Source organism: Somniosus microcephalus, chromosome 3, assembly GCF_052327205.1.
Source record: "Somniosus microcephalus isolate GS21.2 chromosome 3, FLI_Smic_1.0, whole genome shotgun sequence".
In the NCBI taxonomy this organism is placed as follows: Eukaryota; Metazoa; Chordata; class Chondrichthyes; order Squaliformes; family Somniosidae; genus Somniosus; species Somniosus microcephalus.
The window spans coordinates 112109769-112135247 of NC_140989.1; the positions used below are offsets into that span (position 1 = coordinate 112109769).

Sequence of the window (25479 nt, forward strand, 5' to 3'; positions counted from 1 at the left end):
GAGTCAGTACAAAGAAGGTTCACTCGGTTAATCCCGGGGATGAGGGGGTGGTCATATGAGGAGAGGTTGAGTAGATTGGGACTCTACTCATTGGAGTTCAGAAGAACGAGAGGCGATCTTATTGAAACATATAAGATTGTGAAGGGGCTTGATCGGGTGGATGCGGTGAGGATGTTTCCAATGATGGGTGAAACTAGAACTAGGGGGCATAATCTTAAAATAAGGGGCTGCTCTTTCAAAACTGAGATGAGGAGAAACTTCTTCACTCAAAGGGTGGTAGGTTTGTGGAATTTGCTGCCCCAGAAAGCTCTGGAAGCTACATCATTAAATAAATTTAAAACAGAAATAGATAGTTTCCTAGAAGTAAAGGGAATTAAGGGTTACGGGGAGCGGGCAGGAAATTGGACATGAGTCTAGGTTCGGAATGGTCATGGCCCTGTGGGTAGTGGAGCGGGCCCAGGGGACGTGTAGCCTGGTTCTGCTCCTACTTCTTGTGTTCTAATTCTGTTAGATTTCAGGAGATGGTTTTATTCCTGTTCCTGGCTGGGGTGGAGATTGCCTTTACAGAAGGTAAGTACTGTAGAAAATATAGGGACAGAGTGATCTCCTGGAAGAGTTTCGATCGCCTAGATGGGTCGGAGAGGAATTTCCCAGATTTTTTTCTCCCAAATTGGCTATTGGGTTTTTTATCTGGTTTTTCGCCTCTCCCGGGAGATCGCATGGGTTCGGGTGGGATGGAAAGTGATAGAAGATTTGAGGTTAGGATCAGATCAGCCATGATCTTATTGAATGGTGGAGCAGGCTCGAGGGGCCGATTGGCCTACTCCTGCTCCTATTTCTTATGTTCTTATGTTTGAGTGTTAAAGCTACTGTGTAAATAAAATTTGTGGTCTGTGTTTATTGGCAACACCAGTAGGTTGGACTAGATTTCTGATTGGTCCCCTTGGCGAACAAGACACACACAACCAATTTGTGTGGAATGTGTAATTTGATCCTGCCTGCTGTAGAGCAGTCTGCAGTGCGTAATTTGATCCAGTCTTGTCACGTAGCCTACAGAAAGTGGAAGTGTAGTTTTGTGAAGATGCCCTGCTATTTAGTGCTCTGCAATTGTAATTATAGTTGTCGTTGGCTGGTAAAATAGAAGACTTTATACTCTAATTAGTGGGTTAGTTACTTTGGAGCTTTGTTTTTATTCCTTCTGGAAGTGATAATTCTTCAATTCAGAATGTGGAGTCCATGTGTGTATCCAACCTTCTGACACTCCAGCGAGTTTACACTGGAGAGTGACTGCTCACCTCCGTGTGAGAGAAGGGATTCACTAATTCATCCAGTTGGAAGAACGTGATTCATGTTTAACAAAGGGTGGGAAGAACGTGAATCATCTTCCCATTTGGGTCATGTTTTCGCTCTCCTCCCCCCGGCCTTTTGACCAGATCATGTTGTTCTCCCTTTCCCACTGTTCTCTCCGTGCTCTAACCCCCCCCTCCTCCGAGTTTGTGACTATTACCCGAGCCCCCGCCCTCCCCTCTTCCCAATCTCCCCCCCCCCCTCCTCCTTCTCCCCCCCTCCCCCGCGCTCCCCTGATCCCCCTGACCACCTCCACAGGGACTTGAGGAAAGTGTGGTTGAGGCCGTGCAGCCCTGTGTGGTTCCAGCAGGGGCTCCACCCCCATATGGTGCACATGCACAGAAGGACGCAGAAGACCCCGTGCAATTAATCACAGTGAAATTTGTGGGCCAGAATGATAAGTTTGCAGCATCAGCAGGGAATCAACTGTGAAAGGGGGCTGATCCAATTCTTACACGAGGTTCCAGGTCATTTTCCTAGCCTTGACTCCCCTGGTGGGACACATTGCTTTTATCTGGAGGCCTGTAACCGTAAATTACAACAGTGATTACAGTTAAAATTGACTTAATTTGTTGTAAAGCACTTTGGGATGTCATGAAAGGCACTATATAAATGCAAGTTCTTCTTTTCATTTCTACTTGTACTGGCATCCTTTGTTAGGTCGGGTCCCTTCAGTTCAGGACAGGTACTCAGAGTCGTAACGCCACAGAAGGAGGCCATTCGGACAATCGAGTCTGTGCCGGCTCTAGAACAATCCAGTCAGCCCCATTCCCCCGCTCTATCCCTGTAGCCCTGCAAATGTATTTCCCTCAAGTGCCTATCCAGTCTCCCCTTGAAAATATTGAGTGTCTCTGCTTCCGCTACTTCCGTTGGCAGCGAGCGCCAGGTCCTCGCCACTCGCTGCATAAAAAAGTTTTTCCTTGCATCCCCCCCCCCCCCCCCCCCCCCGTATCTCTTGCCCAAAACATTAAATGTGTCCCCTAGTCCTTGCACTATCAACTAGTGGGAACAGCCTTTCCCCGTCTAGCCTATCCAAACCTATTATAATCTTGTACACCTCTGTCAAATCACCCCTCAACCTCCTTTGCTCTAATGAAAACACATCCAGTTTCTCCAACCTGTCCTTGTAGCTAAGATCCCCCATCCCCAGAACCATTCTGGTAAATCTCCTCTGCACCCTCTCAAGTGCTTTCACTAAAGTATGGTGAACAGAACTGGACGCAATACTCCAGTTGTGGCCGAACCAGCACTTTATAAAGGTTCAGCCTAACTTCTCTACTTTTGTACTCAGTACCTCTATTTATGAAGCCCAAGATCCCATATGCTTTGCTAACCACTCTCTCAATATGTTCTGCCACCTTCAGGGACCTATGCACATTAATTCCCAGGTCCCTCTGTCCCTTTACACTCTTTAAAACTGTGCCATTAAGTGTATGTTGCCTCTCCTTGTTCCTTCTGCCACAATGCATCACATCACAGTTCTCTGAATTAAATTACTGGTATCAGATCTCTGGCTCCACCTGCTTTGCGCCATTAACTTTGCAAGGGGCAGGCAGAGGTTTCACCCTTGCAAGTTTGACCAGAAACTGCTGGAGGGAGCTGGCATCTGGCATAACCAGGTTCCTTTTTTTCCCCTATAGGTTATGGTGGGAGTGTGGTGGAACCCTAGAGAAAAGTTGGAGCAAAACGTTAGTTCATCTGACAAACATTTCACTTTAATTGAGATTGAAACAAGCACTACAAATGTAGGAAATTAAAAACAAAAAATACTGGAGATTCACAGGTTAAAATTTCAGGTATAGACATTTTATCAGAACTGGGTTCTGACATCTTAAATGTTAACCTGTCTTTTTCTCTTGTAATTGTTTCCAACAATTTTTCCCAGCTTTAATCAAAATGCTTTGCATGAAATTAGCCTGTATTTAACAAGAAAGATTTATTTATGGAAAGTAGCAGCTCTAGTTGTGGAATACGGTTGTTGCTTCTCGAAATTCGTATAAAACCTGTTATAAGTACTGGCTATAATCTTGTGGTAACAAAATTACTAGCTGTAACTGAAAAGAAAATTCTGATAAATCTTGGGCTGGAAAAAAATAGGGTAAGAAAAGGAAACATAATCATGGTGTTTGGATGACATTCGTAAGCAATATTTCTTCATCTTTTCTCTCTCAATTTTGCTCTTAGGGCATGACCAACAAGATAACTGGCCAAGTGCTTTGAATACTGAATAGTTTTAATAAAAATCAAATGTTTGACACAGTTGCTTCAGTGGAATGACACAGTCAAACTTTAAAGTTCAGCCTGCTGATCTACTGCAAACCAGGCCTAAAAACAGCTTCCAGTCATTTGGGTCCAAGCCCAAGGAGATTTAATTATAGCTGCAGAATAGAATATCAGTCCGTAAAGGTGAAAAGATAAGTTTTATCATTAAACAGTAAAATACATTAGAGAAACATAAAATGAGCATAAATGTTTGGCTGGCCAGTGTTTTAAATTTGCAATTTATACACTTTTGCTGAATTAAATTCTCATATCACAGTAATAAAACTCTCAGATGCCAGTAGTAGTTTATTTTCTATAATATTATCCTTGCATAACTAAAATACACACTCACCAGTAAAAACTTGGTTTAAAAATAAACACTTGTGGTCATCCTGTTTAATTTTTTCCTGATTCTCCTGTTTTTATTGTTTCAACTTTTTCCTAATTTCTAATTAATATTCCCAATTCTAATTCTTTAACTTTTAAATGTTATATTTAACTGTGTTCATGGGTCCTTTGGAGTCCACTCTTTAAGATTTAATCCCTATTGGCTGAATGCTTGCTGGTTTTACAGTTGATCAATAGCTGACGACTGATTCAAGTAGTTATGTCACAGAGTTGAAGTACATATGTAAGCAAGAAATAGCATAAAGCAGAAGTTAGGATTGTGGAAATTATTGTTGGAATAGGTAGGATAGAATAGGAAGAAAAGAGATGAGGTGATGCAGAAGTATAATGTTGGAAATTAATGCCTTGTTCTGATGGCCCAGTGAGCAAAGGTACTCTCATGTACTACTGAGCCATTTTTGACCAGAAACCCTCGGGATCAATTTCTTGTCTCTGAATGAGTTAGCTGATTTAAGTAGGTGGTGCTACTCACCACTGTGCCCTGAGATTAGGAGGAAAATAATCAGCCAGCATTACTGCTACTGATCATGAGCATCATCATGTCACCCTCGCTGCAAAGTGCATGTATGTACATGCCTTATGAAAATGTCATAGTGTTGAAGCTATTTGGGTAGTTCCATAACATAGTATCCCACCATATTTCAGTGCATTCAGGAAAGGATGTTGTATACCTTATTACACTAATTAAACTACTAACATCTAAATAATATTACTGTAACAATAAATCACTGTTCATCTGAAAAGCCTTATTTCTAAAACATAATCCCTGGGAAAAATTGCATAATTCCTTAGAGGTGCACAGGTTGTGGTTTTTTTCTTTAGAAAAGAGAAGACTTGGGTCTTTAAAATTATGAATGGGTTGGACAGGGTAGATGTGGAATGTTTCCACTTGTGGGAGAGTTCAAAACTAGGTGCCGTAAATACAAGATAGTTACTAATAAATCCAATAGGGAAATGAGAAATTTCTTCACTCGGAGTGGAAGTGGTTGAGGCAAATAGCTTGGATGCTTTCAAAAGGAAACCGCTGAGTACATGAGAGAAAACGAAATGGAAAGGCTGAGATGAGGTAGATAGAATTGGAGGAGACTTGTGTGGAGTATAAACCCCAGCACAGACTAGTTGGGCTGAATGGCCTGTTTCTGTTCTGTATATTCTATGTAATTCTAAAGCCCTAAAAATGACCGTAGCATTTTGAATTTTATATTTTTTTTAAAAGGAGGTATCATAATACAAGAGTAAAGAAGTAATGATACATTTGTACCAGGCAATGGTTATGTCACAGTTAAAATACTGTGTGAAGTTTTGGCTGTCTTATTGTAGAAAGGACATTAAAGCTGTGGAGAGCATACAGCATAGATTTACCAGAATTATGCCAAGGATGGGAAACTATAGTTGTGAGGAGAGACTTGAGATGCTACGACTATTACTACGGGAGCAGAGAAGGCCAAAAGGAGGTTTAATAGAGGTTTTTAAAATTAAGAAATGTTTTGATAGTGAATAGTGAAAGACTATTTCCTCTGGTTGGTGAGTCAATGACAAGGGATCATCAATTTAAAATTGTCACTGAGAGTAAGGGGAGCTAGGATAAATGTATTTCTGCAGAGGGTTGTTGAGCATGGGTTGATTTGCTGTAGGGAGTGGTTGAGTCAGAGACCATTGTATCTTTTTAAAGGAAAATTGAATAGATATTTGAAGCAGAGAAACATGTAGGACTATGAGGAGAGACCAGGACAGGGGATTTGTTTTGGATTGATCCAACAAAGAGCTGACATATGATGCATCGACCGACTCCTTCTGTACTGCAAATTTCTATGGGATTTCTCAGTGTTACAAATTATTTTTTTAAATGGCCAGCCTAGAGCAACAGAATTCATTGGAGCTGCTGATGCTCTAAGAATTAAAATTACAGCTGTATCCATTTATTTGCAACTCTCTTAATTGTCTACTGAAAGCGAAGGCTGATGGATTCCTCTGCCACTGGTAAGTGAAGCACAACCTTGTTTACAAAAAGCTGTGCAGTGAAAAACTGGACAATGATAAAAGGCAATGAAATGTTTGATGAATTTTATGCGCTGGAAGGGAAAGTTGGAGTTTGATGATTTCTGATCACCACCACAGAAAAATTTAAATTCTTCGCAACATAAAAAAACTCACTGTGAGCATTTTCTTTACTTTTTAGGATGCTATTCTGCATCCACCTTTTTATGATGTATGAAATTTAGGCAAATCTGGGGTGTTATGCACCAGAACAAGCTTCCCATTTTTATAGAAATTTTATTGCGATCAATGAGATTTTCCCGAGCGGTTGCAGTTAAGTGGGTTTGTCTGTATTACTCACTGACGTGAGAAATTTGTAACTGAACTCCTTCTGTCAGGTATTGTGCATTGGTACAAAACACTAATTTATAGTGTGTTTTTGAGTTGTTAGTTGGATAACTGACCTTGATACTGGCACAAAGCGCAATCTGAACAGATTTTTCAACATGGTGATTAAGATATTGTGTAAAATTCTGTTGGTTTAAGGTCTTTATTCCTACCTCCTTAAATTCTGAGTGTAGAGCTGGAGAAAACAATAATTAATGGACTTGGATCTGAAGTGCAAATTGAAATGATGTTGAAACTGTAATCTAGTCACAAGTAACAGGCTCTTGTAAAGGGACTCAGTAGAGTGATTCTTTTGATCCAGCTGGGCCATGGACAGATATGGTCATAAAGCTTTTTTTTCCCCAGTCCCAAAGACATTAAATACACATTAGTTGGGAAGTGACATTGTTTTTATGGTGGTTTGGTATATCTAAATAATTGATATTCCAAAATATTCTACAAATTATTATGTATCAGATGATCAGTTTTTCCTAAGAAGCCCATATTTCAGTAATTTCAGAATAGTTCTTGGCTTAATATAACCAGTATAAGAATTGCAGGTTACATTCCAATATAGCAAAGCCGGTAAGTTGCAGAGAACTATCTCCCTCTTTAATGTGCAAATAGTGAATACAGAGGCGTTTCCCTGCTGTCTGCCACAGGGAAAGTCATCGCAAGAATCCTCCTCAATTGCCTTCTCCCAGTGGCTGAAGAGCTCCTCCCAGAGTCGCAATGCGGATTCTGCCCAATAAGGGGCACGATGGACATGATCTTCACTGCGCGTCAATTACAAGAGAAATGCAGGGAACAGCACCAACCACTGTACATGGCTGCATTTGACCTCACAAAAGCCTTCGACACTGTCAACCGTGAAGGATTATGGAGTGTCCTCCTCAAATTCGGCTGCCATCAAAAGTTTGTCACCATCCTCCGCCTGCTTCACGACGACATGCAAGCCGTGATCCTGACCAACGGATCCACCACAGACCCAATTCACGTACAGACCGGGGTCAAACAAGGCTGTGTCATCGGACCAACGCTCTTCTCGATCTTCCTTGCTGCAATGCTCCGTCTCGCCCACAATAAGCTCCCCGCTGGAGTGGAGCTAATCTACAGAACAAACGGGAAACTGTTCGACCTCCGTCGCCTCCAGTCCAGATCCAAGGTCGTCCCATCCTCTCGTCGAATTACAGTGTGCAGACGACGCTCGTGTCTGCGCACACTCGGAGGTCGAACTCCAAGCCATCGTCAACACCTTCACCGAAGCATGCGACAGCATGGGCCTTACACTAAATATCCGTAAGACAAAGGTCCTCTACCAACCTGCCCCCGTTGCACTGTACTGCTCCCCGATTATCAAAATCCATGACGAGGCCTTGGACAGAGTGGACCACTTTCCATACCTTGGGAGCCTACTGTCAACAAGGGCAGACGTCAATGACTAAGTCCAACACCGCCTTCAGTGTGCCAGTGCAGCCTTCAGTCGCCTGAGGAAGGGTGTGTTTGAAGACCAGGATCTCAAACCCAGCACCAAGCTCATGGTCTACAGAGCAGTAGTGATAGCCGCCCTCCTGTATGTTTCAGAGACATGGACCATGTACAGCAGGCATCTCAAATCACTGGAGAGGTACCACCAACGCTGCCACCGCAAGATCCTGCAAATCCATTGGCAGGATAGGCGCACCAATGTCAGTGTTCTCGCTCAGGCCAATATCCCCAGCATCGAAGCTTTGACTACGCTCAATCAGCTCCGATGGACGGGCCACATCATCTGCATGCCCGATACGAGACTCCCAACGCAAGCGCTCTACTCGGAGCTCAGATACGGCAAGAGAGCCCAGGATGGGCAGAGGAAACGCTTCAAGGACACCCTCAAAGCCTCCTTGGAAAAAGTGCAACATCCCCACCGACACCTGGGAATCCCTGGCCCAAGACTGCACAAAGTGGAGGAGAAGCATCTGGGAAGGAGCCAAACACCGAGAGTCACTTCGCCGAGAGCAAGTGGAAGCCAAGCGCAAATAGTGGAAGGAGCGCACGTCAACCCAAGAACCCCACTCGCCCGCCCCTTCAACCACCGTCTGCCCCACCTGTAACAGAGACTGTAGGCCCCGCATTGGACTCATCCGTCGCCTGAGAACTCATTTTTAGTGTGGAAGCAAGTCATCCTCGGTTCCGAGGGACTGCCGAAGAAGAAGGATGCAGATGAGGAAGATGAGGGGAAGAAAGATGGATCTATGGGGGGCGACCGAAATGACAGGGCAGAAAGAAAGGCCATTGTGAGAAATGCTCATGCTTCACCCAGATAGGTAAGAATGGAACGAAGCAAGGGCTATCTCATTGAGCTGCACAGCTGAGAAGTGTTGAAGGAGGATGGTGTGGTTGACTGTTGAAGATGCAGAGAGGATGAGGAGGGATGCTGCAGCACAGTCATGGGGAATATTGTTTGACTTTCGGTTCCCTGTGGGAGGAATAGAAACCTGATTGGAGGGATTGAAATCGGGTGTAGCAGGGGAGATGACAAGTTCAAGTGGAGAGTGAAGGGAGGTTGGAAATGGGTGGTAATTTACAAGGTGTGGAGATGCCGGAGTTGGACTGGGGTGGACAAATGCAAGAAATCACACAACACCAGGTTATAGTCCAACAGCTTTATTTGAAATCACAAGCTTTCGGAGCGCTGCTCCTTCAGGTGAAGTGGAGAAATGCATAAAGACACAGCTTATATAGTCAGAGAATCATGTCAGATGTTTACAGGTAACCTTTCCAACTGCCATTTATCGCACCTCGGCAGAGAGATAATCACAGCAGTCAAAGGTGTGAATGGTGTCCAAACAGGTCAGTCAGGGAAACATTACATCAAAGAACAATGAGGTGGGGTCACAAGGGGTCAAATATTGCAGATGCTCGGGTCTGTATGAAAAACAAAAAAACAGACAAAAAACATTTTTTTTGGCTGGAAATCACAGCAGGTCCAGCCGCATCTGTGTAGAGAGAACAAGCCAATGTCGACTCGAGTCTGGATGACCCTGCATCAGGTGGGGTTACATGTAGCGTGACATGAACCCAAGATCTCGGTTAAGGCCGTCCTCATGGGTGCGGAACTTGGCTATCAGTTTCTGCTCGACGATTTTGCGTTGTCGTGTGTCTCGAAGGCCACCTTGGAGAATGCTTACCCGAAGATCGGAGGCTGAATGTCCTTGACTGCTGAAGTGTTCCCCGACTGGGAGGGAACACTCCTGCCTGGTGATTGTTGCGCGGTGTCCGTTCATCCGTTGTCGCAATGTCTGCATGGTCTCGCCGATGTACCATGCTCCGGGGCATCCTTTCCTGCAACGTATGAGGTAGACAACATTGGCCGAGTCACATGAGTATGTACCATGTACCTGGTGGGTGGTGTCCTCACGTGTGATGATGGTATCTGTGTTGATGATCTGGCATGTCTTGCAGAGGTTGCTGTGGCAGGGTTGTGTGGTGTCGTGGTCGCTGTTCTCCTGGAAGCTGGGTAATTTGCTGCGAACGATGGTCTGTTTGAGGTTAGGCGGCTGTTTGAAAGCGAGTAGTGGAGGCGTGGGGATGGCCTTAGCGAGGTGTTCGTCGTCATCGATGACATGTTGAAGGCTGCGAAGAACATGGCGTAGTTTCTCCGCTCCGGGGAAGTACTGGACGACGAAGGGTACTCTGTTGGTTGTGTCCCGTGTTTGTCTTCTGAGGAGGTCTATGCGATTTTTCGCTGTGGCCCGTCGGAACTGTCGATCGACGAGTCGAGCGTCATATCCCGTTCTTACAAGGGCGTCTTTCAGTGTCTGTAGGTGTCCATCGCGTTCCTCCTCGTCTGAGCAGATCCTGTGTATTCGCAGGGCTTGTCCATAGGGGATGGCTTCTTTAACGTGGTTAGGGTGGAAGCTGGAGAAGTGAAGCATCATGAGGTTGTCTGTGGGCTTGCGGTAGAGTGAAGTGCTGAGGTGTGCGTCTTTGATGGAGATTCGTGTGTCCAGGAATGAGACTGATTCTGAGGAGTAGTCCATGGTGAGTTTGATGGTGGGATGGAACTTGTTGATGTTATCGTGTAGTCTTTTCAGTGATTCTTCGCCGTGGGTCCATAGGAAGAAAATGTCGTCGATGTATCTGGTGTATAGCATTGGTTGGAGATCCTGTGCAGCGAAGAAGTCTTGCTCGAACTTGTGCATGAAGATGTTTGCGTATTGGGGTGCGAATTTGGTCCCCATGGCTGTTCCGTGTGTTTGGGTAAAGAACTGGTTGTCGAAGGTGAAGACATTGTGGTCAAGGATGAAGCGGATGAGTTGTAGGATGGCATCTGGAGATTGGCTGTTGTTGGTGTTGAGTACTGAGGCTGTCGCAGCGATGCCGTCATCGTGGGGGATACTGGTGTAGAGTGCCGAGACGTCCATCGTGGCGAGGAGTGTTCCTGGTTCAACTGGTCTGTGGGTGCTGTTCTTTGATGTAATGTTTCCCTGACTGACCTGTTTGGACACCATTCACACCTTTGACTGCTGTGATTATCTCTCTGCCGAGGTGCGATAAATGGCAGTTGGAAAGGTTACCTGTAAACATCTGACATGATTCTCTGACTATATAAGCTGTGTCTTTATGCATTTCTCCACTTCACCTGAAGAAGGAGCAGCGCTCCGAAAGCTTGTGATTTCAAATAAAGCTGTTGGACTATAACCTGGTGTTGTGTAATTTACAAGGACACAGGTTGAGGGTGTTTTTTTAAGGAGAGATGTGATGGCGGTGGTTTTGAAACGGGATGGGGACATTGCTTGAGTGTTCCATTTACAATGTCAGTTAATATTGGGGCCAGGAAGAGATTTTGAGTGGTCAGTAGTTTATTGGGACTAGGGTCAAGGAATAGGAGGTGGGTCTCATTGTAAAGATGAGCTTAGAGAGGGCATAGGGAGGGGAGGGTGATGGAAGAGAAGCTACAGAAACACTGGCGTTCAGAGCTAGGGCAGGGAACCTAGGGAAGATTTGGTTTGTTGGGCATGGGGGAAGGGGGTACAATTGATTACACACCTGATGTGTAACTTTGTGTTATATAAACTTCAGAAAGTTTGTTTAGCAGAGAGAAAAAAAAATTATCTTCTAATTACATGTTTAAAAAAGCAAGTGAGGGAGAGAGAAAGATTACTAACGGTTGAAGTGTCCTTCCTCATCTTAATTTAACTTTTTTCAAATAAACAAATGAGTTGAAAACAAACTGAAAAATTCTAACCATCATTAACATTTTGTTGGTAGTTACTGTTGCAAGACAGGCAGAGAGTAATGGTGAGAGAGCAATAGAGATACCCATACAGAAACCCACAAAACTTGAAATTCAGTATATGCAGAGAAAGTTGCAAACAATGCTGCCAAACATAGATTCCCCACGCCCAATACTGTTGGACCCATGCCCTCCACTTCCCTTCACTACTGACAGACAGCAGAAATCTACCAGTGAACCAAAACTCTCATTCCATCACTAATTGGTTCATTTTCCACAATGCTGCTAAATCCATTCATGTTGCCAAACTCTAGCAACCCCAGGCAGAACCAGGCCCCCAATTCCAGGGCCAGGACCTTTCCCCAGTGCTATCGAAGCCCAGGACCATTCTTCAGCACTGCCTCTAAGTACAGCTAAATTACACTCTACCTCTCCTATACTGCTAAATTTAGATATCAGCCTTTATCTGGTGCATTTTGTATGCCATCTTGCTGTTTATTACCAGCCTTAAAAATTGTAAGGATTAAAATTGAAATATATCTGCGTGTAAAGAAATATATATATAATAGATGCCCGTCCTTTACAATTTTTATAGAATAATGGAGAGTTGTGGAATTCAATCCCACGGCAAAATAAGAAATCCCAGAGTACCATTTAATAAAAATCAAATTTAACTTACTTAGTTAATGTAAGTCAGTGACCTTGATCTTATGCCCTTCATGGCATAAACCCCCCTATTTATAAAATGGCAGACCTGTGATTCAGCATGAGCAACGCCATGGGAGATCTAATAATATATTAAACATCTTGTGACTGTCTCTACTTCCTGTTTGTTGCATTTCCTGTTTGTCATACTTGCTGTATCGAGCTCATGTCACACTGACGTGCAATTGTTGTAACATTTTAATTTTGGAATATTAACCTAGATTATGTGCTCAAATCCTTGAGTGGGGATTGAACTCGATCTTCTGACTTGGGTGTGAGAGTGAGATCACTAAACTAAGCCAATATTTCCTGGTACAGTAATATATTAAAAGTCTTGTAATTAACACATACATCTGGCTGTCACAAATTATAGCTTGTAGCGGTTCGTGTAGATCGCCACTAAATAAGAGAGTTTGACTTCGACGAACAATAAATAAGTTGTTTATTTACAGGAACAGGCTAATTACATCAGGTAAGATGGCAGGTAAGATGGCTGACTGTAGGAGCACCGTGGTATAGGTCTTGTCCCAGCGGGGACTCCACGAGGACCGAGTTCGCAGTCCTGTGGGGAGCGTGATGACGTCATCGCGTTTCCTGCGCTTAGGGCGTCACGTGATGCGCGCCGCTGGCCGTTGAGGCCGAAGTCGGGAGGCCGGGCTGTGCCGGTGCTTGCCGCGGGAGCGGAAGATCGCGTCGCTCCCGTCGGCTGGCCGTTGAGGCCGAAGACGCTAGGCCGGGCTGTGCACATCACGTTGTACGTGACGTGACGTCAGCGCGCTAGGGCGCGTCTTAAAGGGGCAATGGCCCCAACAGGTAAGTTAAAAGGGCAACGGCCCCAAAAGGTAAGTTAAAGGGAATTATGTGTCTCAATGTAAGGAACAACCAGTGGTACCGCCACATAGGCCCCCCCCAGAATTCGCTTTAACGAAAGTCCAAGGATGAGATGGTCTGACGAGCTGGTGGTCACGGCGGTCGTGCTGTCTCGACTTGGTAGGCGAAGTATGAAGATGCTGCTCGTGAGCGGATCCTTAGGCGCGTCGTGGCGAATAAAACGTATCCGTCAGGCGAAGGACCGTGGAGACGCGCAAAACAGCAGGCCTTGTCAGAGTGATGGGCAGGTTGGGCGGACGCGGGCGATGTCTTCGTTGATGTTGAAACAAGTCCTTGTTCCGACGAAATCTGCAGGAACGCCGATGGGCGATCCAGGAGGACTTGACTGGTGAGGTTGGTGAACTCGCTGACAGGTGAGCGAAACCTTCGGGAGGCTGGAACGCACGGAACGGTGCGTGCCATAGTGCTACGATGATAACACAACGGAGGGTGAAGAGTTGCTGCGTTGATTAGTGATCGGTGAGGCTAGCAACTTTCACGTGGCTGATCGCGGCGGCCGCAGGATGCCCGTTGGACCCGTCCTTGATGTGTGCAGCTTCAGTAGACGTTTGCGTTTGTTAAAGGGGAAACTGGAGAAAGGGCGGCAACGGTCCAGGTTGTTGTTGCTTTCAGGAGGGGTTAACTCTGCCTGGAGGGCGGCAACACTTGTAACAGTTGTAGATTTAGGAGAAAACAGCCGGGAGGGCGGCACGCCTTTTGTTCACGCCGACTCGTGTAGTAGGTAACACAACTAGCAAGCTGAAGGGCTGGTGCGTCGTCGGCGGAGGAGTCGTCGTCTGTGTTCACGAGGGATGTGTCCTCGTGCGCAAGGAGTGCGTCCTCGTGTTTTGCGGGAGTGAGTCCTCGTCGTATCCCCGCAGGGCGCGCTCCGATCTTGTGGGCCCGAACATGCTGTACCCCGCGCTTGGAGAGATGTATACTTGCTGTTGCTTTGGGCGTAGAGGCGGACGATCCGTGTGGCGATAGAAGAGTCGAATACGGAGACTGTGAGCACGTGCGTGGTCTGTGCCGCATCGATGTTCTCGGCGAACAGGGCTTCTTCCTTCATAAAGCACGAGGGAGACCGTGGCTCCCTGGATTGCGGTAGCGACAGCAGAACGGCTGATGCTTCCATAGCGTGCTGCATTTGTGAAAGATGTTCAGAAACCCACCAATTGTAGCGCTGGTGGATGATGGTTGCCGTTGGTCGTGCTCTACCTCTGAAATCGTTCGTGAAAAACGGGCTCACCTCCAAGCTGTGCTTCCATTGTGAATACGTCCGCAAAGACGGGGTCGCTTTTGGTGGAACCGGTGTTAGGCGGTTGCTGTTCCGTGGTTGTTCGTCGGTTGTGCGTTGGTCGTCTTGTGGGAAGACGAGGGTCAGGCTGCGCGTTGCTACCGTGAAAATCGTTCACGGATACGGGTTCACCAATTGTAGCGTAGGAATTGATGAGCTCCCGTACTCACGTCGTAGGGTCACCAATGTAGCGGTTCGTGTAGATCGCCACTAAATAAGAGGGTTTGACTTCGACGAACTATAAATAAGTTGTTTATTTACAGGAACAGGCTAATTACATCAGGTAAGATGGCAGGTAAGATGGCTGACTGTAGGAGCACTGTGGTATAGGTCTTGTCCCAGCGGGGACGCCACGAGGACCGAGTTCGCAGTCCTGTGGGGAGCGTGATGACGTCATCGAGTTTCCTGCGCTTAGGGCGTCACATGATGCGCGTCGCTGGCCGTTCAGGCCGAAGTCGGGAGGCCGGTGCTTGCCACGGGAGCGGAAGATCGCGTCGCTCCCGTCGGCTGGCCGTTGAGGCCGAAGACGCTAGGCCGGGCTGTGCCGGCGCACGCACATCACGTTGTACGTGACGTCAGCGCGCTAGGGCGCGTCTTAAAGGGGCAATGGCCCCAACAGGTAAGTTAAAAGGGCAACGGCCCCAAAAGGTAAGTTAAACATACAGTAAGGTAAGTTAAAGGGAATTATGTGTCTCAATGTAAGGGACAACCAGTGGTACCGCCACAAGCTTATATTTTTACCTTTCAGCTTCCAGTTTCTGATTTATGTCTGAAGTAGGTGGCGCATTTGCCACAGCACCACCTGCCTGACTAGTATTTTAGCCTGGTTGGATCCCCTCTGTTTCTCAATGCTGGACTGTGGCCCAGCCTAATTCCAATTCGTGACTTGAAAACCAGCCAGTGGCCTTGTCCGAGTCCCTCCGTCACGTATGACCAGCAAGTTAGCTCTTGGTCTTGGTTGAATCCCTTTGGACCTGCCAACCAAAAGTTGACCTGCACTGCTGGCCAGATAACGCTCCTAAACTGCAACCCAAAAGCCTGGTCTTGGCTAGATTCCATCTCTCCCTCCCTCTTTCTCTTTTCCCCCCCCCCCCCCCCCCCCCGCAACACACACACATGCGCACACACACACACACACCACCCGAAAGCACAGGAGAGGAGAGGAACAGACACACACAAGATGAAGAGAAGAGGGAGTGTCAGACGAAGACAAGAAAAAGATAGAATGGTTACAGCACAGAAGAAGCCCATGCCGGCTCTCTGCGAGAGCACTTCAGCTAGTCCCACTCTCCCGCCCTTTCCCCGTAGCTCCGCAAATTTATTTCCCTTGGGCACTTAATCCAATTCCCTTTTGAAAGCCGTGATTGAATCTGCCTCCACCACCCTTTCAGGCAGTGCATTCCAGATCATAACCACTCGCTGCGTAAAAAAGTTTTTCCTCATGTCGCTTTTGGTTCTTCTGCCAATCGCCTTTAAATCTGTGTCCTCTGGTTCTCAACCCTTCCGCCAATGGGAACAGTTTCTCTCTATCTGGACCCCTCATGATTTTGAACATCTCTATCAAATCTCTTCTCAACCTTCTCTGCTCTAAGGAGAAAAACCCCAGCTTCTCCAGTCTATCGACATAACTGAAGAGAAGCAGAATATGACACAGGCGGTGAGAAGCAAATGAGGAGGAGGAGAGACAAAAAAAACAGGCAGGATAGAGAGAGAAGCAGAAGAGCATACAAACAGAAAACCAAATAAGGGGGACAAAAATACAAGAAAAACCAGAAGGGAAGGAACACACTCCCGGGTGCCCCCATGTCACAAAAACAATAGAGAAGGGCAGTGTGTATTCGGAGACCTGTCTCACTTTTGTTACAGATGTAAACGACTCTTAAAATTCTGAATACTTCTGAACTGCACTTCTAACCTTCCAGCATGAAACTGGCGAGCACATTTTAGCCTACAAAGTTCTTTGACTAGACAGCAGTTACATCTGGAATGACATGATCCTCTGTTCACTTATCAATTAGAGTTTGTGGCCTTAAAGGATCACTTTAGCACAATAATACATTGTACATTATACGGATAATTAAACGGTGTAACACTACTCTCAAACAGTATATCATCTGATTTACTGTGAGCATCGGCATGGGAGGCTCCAAGCCTCTATAAATGTCTTGCGACTTAGCATTTTCTTCATCACAGTCCAGGTGTCTCATTTTATTGTAGATGTTTTTAAAAAAAATTAAAGAATGAATGACAGGCATTTCATTTTGTAGCATAGCTTCTACAAGCAGGTTACTGATTTCTAATTGACCTGAGGAAGATTTCTTATTGACCTGAGGAATTTATAAACACCAACAGTTACTGGATTGCTATAAGCAGTAGTTGAGTAGTGACCTTAAAGGAGACAGATCAAGTTTACAGCTACACATTACAACTATGCTCTAACTACCCGTAACAATGCCATGGGAGATTTAAATTTTAAAAAACTTACCTTCTGATACGCATATGTTCCTGTGTAACAAACATTATTGATAGAACACTAGAATTTTGTTGGTTTCCCTAATATTCTAGTTGATTGGTAATGAAAACAAGCCCCATAGAATTGTACCAAATTGTATTGGCTTAGTAGCCATGAGTTGGAAATATATTAAGTTTCTGGTCTATCTGTGGCTCAAGTGTGGTATTTACAGTGGATTGAAAGCAGGTCACTTGATTACACTCAAACTGGGGATTGCCCAGAGAATCATAGAATCGTTACAGCACAGCAGGAGACCTGTCGAGCCCGTGCCAGCTCTCTGCAAGAGCACTTCAGCTAGTCCCACTCCCCCGCCCTTTCTCCATAGCCCTGCAAATTTTTTTCCTTCAAGTACTTACCTAATTCCCTTTTGAAAGCCACGATTGAATCTGCTTCCACCACCCTTTCAGGCAGTGCATTCCAGATCCTAACCACTCGCTGCATAAAGTTTTCCCTCATGTCGCCTTTGGATCTTCTGTCAGTCACCTTAAATCTGTGTCCTCTGGTTCTCGACCCTTCCGCCAATCGGAACAGTTTCTCTATCTACTCTGTCTAGAACCCTCATGATTTTGAACATCTCTATCAAATCTCCTCTCAATCTTCTCTGCTGCAAGGAGAACAACCCCAGCTTCTCCAGTCTATCCACGTAACTGAAGTCCCTCATCCTTGGAACCATTCTTGTAAATCTTTTCTGCACCCTCTCTAAAGCCTTCACATCCTTCCTAAAGTGCGGTGCCCAGAATTGGACACAGTACTCCAGTTGTGGCTGAACCAGTGTTTTATAAAGGTTCATCATAACTTCCTTGCTTTTGTACTCTGTGCCTCTCTTTATAAAGCCCATATGCTTTTTTAACTACTTTCTCAACCTGCCCTGCCACCTTCAACGATTTGTGCACATATACCTCCAGGTCTCTCTGTTCCTGCACCCACTTTAGAATTGTACCTTTTAGGTTATATTGCCGCCACTCATTCTTCCGACCAAAATGTATCACTTCGCATTTTCTGTGTTAAACTTCATCTGCCACTTGTCCACTCATTCCACCAGCCTGTCTATGTCTTCTTGAAGTCTATCCCTATCCTCCTCACTGTTCACTATACTTCCAAGTTTTGCGTCATCTGTAAATTTTGAAATGGTGCCCTGTACACCCAAGTCCAAATCATTAATATACATCAAGAAAATATATATCAAGAAGGCCTAAAAAGGAAGAATGAGGCGAAATATGCTGATCAATTTAGTGGTCAAGAATGTTGAAGAGCTATGAACCAGATTTCTATTCTCTTCGCCAAGAGCAAGCGGAAGCCAAGCGCAAGGAGCGCACGTCAACCCAAGCACCCCACCCACCCGCCGTCTGCCCCACCTGTGACAGAGACGGTAGGTCCTGCATTGGACTCATCAGTCACCTGCGAACTCATTTTTAATGTGGAAGCAATCATCCTCGGTTCCGAAGGACTGCCTAAGAAGAAGATATTTCTATTAAATCTGGCCCGGTTCACATTGAATTTGTACAGGAGATTAGGAATGCAATTTTGTGCATCCATTACAGAAAGAATATTAAAGCTATGAAATGGTTATATGAAAGATTCACTCGAATACCACCTAGTATTTTAAGGTTATAGTTATGAAAAATTGGTGCTTTAGTCACAGAAGATTCAGGGGATTTAATAAATTCATACAAAATTATTAAAGGTTTTGAAAGGGTAAACAGTGGAAAGATTGTTTCCATTTATCGGCAAATCAGTAACAAGTAGGTATAAACTTAGGGTTATCACTAGAAGAACAAAAGAGAAATTTATCCACAGAGTAATTTGAAGAAAGAAAACCCCAAGTGTCTTCTCGGGTATAGATACTATTTAAATAATTATTTGAAAACAAATGGATACAGGGCAAGGGTAGGTAAATTAGATTAGATAACTCCATTTCAAGAGCTACTCCCAACCAAGGCACGTGAGCTAAATGGCCGCCTGTATTTTAACATAATTTTCTATGTCCTGGAGGAACCAATTGAATGCCGATGCCCATTTGACATTCCTGTATTGATGTATGCTGGCATTGAGTAACCTGTGTGACACTGACCTACATAGTACTCCTTTGTGGTATAAAAGCCCTGCAGATGCACTGAGGCAGCAGGTAGCTCGGAAATTGTGTTTTTAGTTCATGTTTGCTATTTCATGAGTCAGTTCCTCACTTTCATAGTTTGCTTGGTTTATTTCTTCCACAATGTACATAGTTCTAATGTTACTAATTTCATTGTGTAACTGTAGATTTTGTTGTATCATTACTGGTTTTGAAGGTTTTTCAAAATTTCTGTGTTAATCTTAGTTAATTTTTGTTTCAGTCAGTGCTTCATCTCAGTTGGGATTACCTGATGCTTAGAAAAAAATCACACTCGACCGTCACTCCACATTATTTGGTATCGAGCGTTTTACCAGCATTAAGTTAACTTCCAGCCAGACCTAAGACTTTAAACACTTGCAGTGAAATCTTAACAGTAGCTAACAGAGCTGAGAAATCTCCGGAGTGTCTGTTAACCATGACCTCTGTCCATGTTATATCTGCTTGGGGGTCTTGGCCTGCACCTTCCACGGTATGTCCCAAATGATCAACTCGCAGGTTGATCATCTTTCCCCTTGTTCTTGCATTTTCTATCGGCCCTGTGCTGTCCCAGTTGGGTGCCACTGCTTCAGTAGCAGCTGGCACTGTATGCCACATTGGTCTCCCTTCAAGTTTTGAACACTCAACATAAAAAGAGCCCCTTGTATAAAGCAGTTTAACAGAAATAGATGTGCTTCGCAGCCAGTGGTTGTGATGAAGGTTGGCCACCAGTGAGGCCTGGCACAGGAAAACATAGAACTGGATTGAAAATTATATTGCCATTTGATCCATCTCTGCTTACAATAAAATATTCACTGACAAGACAGAGATGACCCTAGAGCTTTCATAGAGTACAAATTGTGTAGAATGTTTACTTTTGTTCAGCATTCTGATTATGTACCTACTTGAATTGAAGTATCACAAACTCAAGTTCATTCTTGTCTTAGTACAGCATTATTGTTTTACAAATTTTGGATCTATGCTAGATATTCTGTCAGATTCCGCGTCACTAGTCACTCCTGTAAAGAGGCTCCACGCCTCATACGATCAAAAGTTTACCTTTACTGCCCAATATCTGGCCATAACAATAAGACGACTTAATGTATTTATTGGATACTCTTGTGTTCCAGCCAGATGGGAAGCCGAAGACTTGACCTCTGACCTTCTCCCTCATCTCTGCTTTGAAGATTGGCTCAATGCGCTACGTGATTCACCCCTAACTCGTGTGAGGGTGATGGCAATACATTTTGGCCAATTAGGATTCCTGCTGAATTCAGTACAGGGAAGCCGTTCTAACATCCAGTTTATCTCTAGCAAGTGAACCCCATTGCCTCAACCTTGTAAGAATCACAATTCTGTTAGCCACTGGCTGACCCCAGATACTGAATCTAATCCACATTCTTGGAAAGCTTACATATTGTAGGAAGTTAAGCTCTTGTGCACTGCAAAATAACTATCTTAATATAAATTAGGCCCTAAACACTGAAATTTCCTCTCTGCCTTACCTCCTTTTTAAGATGCTCCTTAAAACCTACCTCTGAACAAGCTTTAAGTCACCTATTCTAATATTTCCTTATGTGGCTTGGTGTCAGCTTTTGTCTGATTACGCCCCTGTGAAGCACTACGTTAAAGGAGCTATATAAATGCAAGTTATTGTTGAAATCCCTCCTAGGTCAAATAGGGTAAAAATATGTATATCATTCATAAATAACTGATACTAATATTGAAAAGTGTACTCTGGATTATATGTTCTGTACAGGGATTTAAACAAAGATTTTAATTCACTTTTAATTGAGAGACACAACAGACTTGCAGTTCCCGCTGAACAGCAATATGGGGCTGGATTTTCATTCAGCAGTCGGGAAGGAGGCGGGACTACAACTTTCGGGTATTAGTTCCGCCTCCATCGAGATGCGGCCAATCCACGCAATTTTCCCTTGATTGACCTTGTTGAGCCCGCCCAGCAGAAATATCAGTGTTTCACAGCTGTTTGAAGCTGTCAAACACTGACAGCCTTACTTCTAACCTGAGTCCTTCTACGCAGACTCAGTTAGAAATGACGCCGGCACTGAAAGCTGAAGGCTGTCACTGTTGACAGCTCGCGGCCATTCTGCTTTCTGTGCCAGCTGAATGATGGACTCCCGAAGCCTAGAGGAAGGAAGGCTTAAAAGGTAAGCACAGGTAATTTAAACTTCTTTACACACTTTAGACACACCAAACACGCTTACATTTGCACTCATGTACCCATCACTCACCTGAACACTGACATCTCGACCCCTTCAACCCGACGGTCCGCCTGCTCTAACCTGGCGTGGTTTGGAGCCGTCGGGAATCCCTCACGACTCCCTTCAAAATAGGGATTAGGCTAAAAACTGCCTGTTAACTACCAGTTAACTGGCACTAATCCCTTCCCGCCTCGGGTCGGCGGGTCCCAGTACGGGGCGGGTACCCGCCTCCTTTGAAACTTATGTGGAGGCGGGTTTTGGGCGGGATGGTGTCGGGACCCCCGAATTTGGGGTTTTTGCCCCCCCGCATGCCTAAAAGCCCGCCTCACGGCACACTGAAAATCCAGCCCATGGAAATCAAATGTAATGTAGCTATTCAGTTTAGTAAATTACAGTTTAACCATTTCTTTATTTTTTTTAAAGTAATATTTGATCATTTCTGATTTTAAAAGATGGTATTGTTAAAACGGACATGGAATTGATGAAATAGTTGTGTTGTCCTGGCCAATTCTTCAGTTGCTTCAGCTTCAAATTCCTGGGCTCAGCCAGCTTGTTCCCATGGGAACACCAGCAGCTGCCTGGAATTTCTTAGTGCAGGTGCCTGATAGGCTGCAGCCTTCTATTTTCCTGAGTTTGAATCGTTGTTACTTGTTTGTCTGTTTCTTTCTTATCATAGAATAGTATAGTACAGCACAGAAGGAAGCCATTTGGCCTGTTGAGTCTGCACTGGCCCTTTTGAATAGCAATTCAGTTACTCCCACTTCCTGGCTCTTTCCCCATAACCCTGCAATTTTTTCTCCTTCAATTATTTATCCAATTCCCTTTTGAAAGCTACTATTGAATCTATTTCCACCACCCTATTGGGTATTGCATTCCAAATCCTAACCATTCTCTTTATTTACTCTAACCTTCATGATTTTAAACACATCTATCAAATTGCTTCTTGTTCTTCCCTAATCTAAGGAGAACAGCCCCAGCTTCTCCAGTCTATCCACATAACTATAATCCCTCATCCCTGGAACCACTCTAGTAAATCTCTTCTGCACCCTCTCCAAACCCTTCATGTCCTTCCTAAAAGTGTGGTGCCCAGAATTGGACACGGTACTCCGGCTGGAGCTGAACTAGTGTTTTATATATGTTTAGCATAATTTCCTAGCTTTTGTACTCTATGCTTCTATTTATAAAGCCCAGGACCCCATATGGTTTATTAACTGCTTTGTTAACCTGTCCTGCCACCTTTCAAAGATATAATATTTTTTCTTTTACATTGCAGTTCTACAAACATGTGGTACAGAGTGTGGAAAAGTTTATTCAAAGGGTAAGAATTTGTATTTGGTTTATGATTGATGTACAAACCTTCAGTGCTTAATCAGTTGTTTGGTATATTTGTGTATTGGTAGCTTCTTTTACAATAAGTGAAACTTTGATCATACAATATATCTTAATCAATTTCTGAGGCAACTTTGAGAGTCCCTAGATCCTGTTTGCAAATTCTTTTGGCCTTTGTTTGTCTTGCTTGTTTTAATATCCTTTTTTGATCCCATCACTATCAGTTTTCCAAACCCCTCATCGAGGTGGGCTCTTTCTCACATTACTCACATTTGTTATTCCAAATTGCTGAGTATATTCAGTTTGGGACATCATGCAGGAATATTGCAAGCTTCACGTTTGGTGTACCAACTATACCAGCATGGTGCACCTGGACTTGCCTCTTGTACTTACCTGCCTTATATCACTTAATAATCAATAAAAGTTTTTGGTTCCAGAACAATTTTCATCTGAGTATGGAACCATGATTCACAAAAACTGTGTTTGACTGTTGCATGTTGTCTTATAATGCTGATAGACTAAATATACAAGAGTATGTGTGTGTATCAGTCACTTAAGATGCCTACATTTAAATCGGGCAATCACCAAAAAATGCTAACCATTTTCCATTTCCATCATAGCCAATTACAGCTAAGTACGTCGGGTATTTTGGGCAGAAACAGGTGTTTACTCAATAGTTGACTGATTCAATAAATAAGCTTTGAGAATAAATGCTACAAATCGATGAAGGATTGACTGTGATTAATTAATAATGATCTTTGAATTTATCCAGTTATTGTTTGATATTGTTCATTGTCTCTCCTTTCAAATCTCTTTCTCTTCTGGCTTTGAATCCTCATCAACTGGTTCATTCACCACTACACTCCCAGAACAGCTTTCGCTTCCTTCCCACTGAGGATGCTCCTCATCACCAGATGCCCATTTATCTCACTCCTCATGCCAAATCTTTCTCTCTGGTCCAAATGCCTGTGCTCTTCAAACTGGCGGTGGATGGGACCTCAGCTGCCAGACACCATGAGATCGTTACCGGGCCTGTGCAGTGCTCCCACTACAAAGAACCGGTGTATGGACCTCCGGTGAGAACATTGAGAGATCCCACAAATACTCTCGCTCTAAGCTCAAGCATCACTCGCTGCTTGGTGGCCGTAGTGTTTACGAACATACGAAATTGACGGGCAGGAAAAGACTAGCTCGTCCATCAAGCCTGCTGCCACACTCATGATGGCTGGAGCATCATGACTAGACACTTCTCCCCCACCACCTTGCAGCCAAGTATCTTCGGGAGAGGCAAAAAACCCAGGGCCAATAAGGGGAAAATGCTCTGGAAATTCCATTATGATCCCTTCAGGTGATCAAAACCAGTTGAGATCACATGGACCAAGTGTTATTTATAAGGACACTTAACGTCTATGTTGCGATCGCTGCCCCAGTTAAGAACCAGTCCAGCTCCCTCTTGAAGGCAGAGAGTGTCAGCACCCACCATACCAGCTGCCAATGTATTCCTGAGGCTCACTGCAATCTGGGAAAAGAAGAACTGCCTAACAATGAGTTTGTTCCTATTCCTACTCCTACATAGTTTAAACTTGTGTCCTCTGGTCCTCCCCAATCTATCAAACTGGAATAATCTATCAATAGGCATGCCACCTAGCCCTCTAATTATTTTATAGCCCTCGATCAGGTCACCACCTCCCTCACTCTGTTCCTATCTCTTGCTCCCTCCCTCTGTTCTCGACTCCCCGCGCGCACGCTCTCTCTCTCTCTCTCTCTCTCTCTCTCTCTCTCTCTCCTCTTCCCTCTGTTTCTCTCTCCCTCCCTTCTAAGTCTATGCTGCTGTAAAGTAAATAGACCAAGGTCCTTGAGCCTATAGGAGTAGCTGAGGTTCTTTAAGCTAGAAATAATTCTTATAGCTCTTCTCTGGACCTTTTCCAAGGCCACAATATCACTCACCATGTGGAGGGATCAAAACTGGTACAGTACTCCAATGTACCCCCGCCTGGCATAAAGATTAATAGTCCAGGGCACTATATCTTTTTCAGTTTACATTGGTTTAACATAGTGGACATGACTGTCTATTTTCAGTCTTAAGAGGAGGATCGTTGAGCCTGCATGTACTGTAGTTATGCTGTCTGTCATTGTTTCTGCTTACTCATCGATTTACTGTTTAATTCTGTGTGCCAGTTTTTAGCGCAGGCCATTATCTAGTGAAATGTTTGTCCTACTGCTTTCTGGAGTTTAGGAAGCACCTGATCTGCCCCGGTGGCATGGCCACTGTCATATTGGCCCTCACTGCTTTTAGGGGTTCCTGGTGGCTGCCTGAAATTAGCGTTGGATTAATTGAAGTATGCAAAGACGGGTCCTGTGCCTGTTTTGGGACCTTTCTGCAAAATACATGAAAAACTAGGTGGCGCATGCACCGTGTAAGCTCCCAACATCGGTTTTCCAGTTCTACGGTGGTCCTTAAAAGGGTCACTGAAGGCTGCTGAAGAAATGGTAGGGGGAAAGTGTCTCCCCCAGCTCTAAAGCACTACTGCCGGCCTCTGATCGACCCACCTGCATTTGCTTCAGTGCAGCTTCAGATCCTGAGCGAGGAGCAAGATTTGACGGGGTCGTCAAGCCCGGGGGTGATTGTGAGGTTTGATGCCTTGAGAGGAGTCGAGGGAGCGGGGCTGCAACTTGCGACCGTGCCATATGCTGCTCTCAGCCCGATGTCAACGATGGCGATTGAAGCATGCGATGTAAAATCAGGGCATGCAATTCCTTGGGCACAGTTAGAATCCTTGGTCTCTGTCCCCAGTTCTCCATTTGCCCAAACCATTTTTCACTTTACCCACTGTAAAGTCCCCAGGTTTCACT

At 44.7% G+C, this 25479-nt stretch overlaps 1 protein-coding gene across 4 annotated transcripts in view; it reads left to right on the top strand.

The window, feature by feature from the left end:
• The window catches only part of scaf8 (SR-related CTD-associated factor 8), a 164445-nt gene that overhangs the window by 53617 nt on the left and 85349 nt on the right, over window positions 1–25479 (top strand). For all 4 annotated transcript variants that reach the window (XM_085981481.1, XM_085981483.1, XM_085981482.1 and 1 more), the window contains one exon: window positions 22571–22615. In XM_085981481.1, the coding sequence (XP_085837607.1) occupies window positions 22571–22615 (45 nt within the window). The remainder of the gene's footprint in view (window positions 1–22570; window positions 22616–25479) is intronic.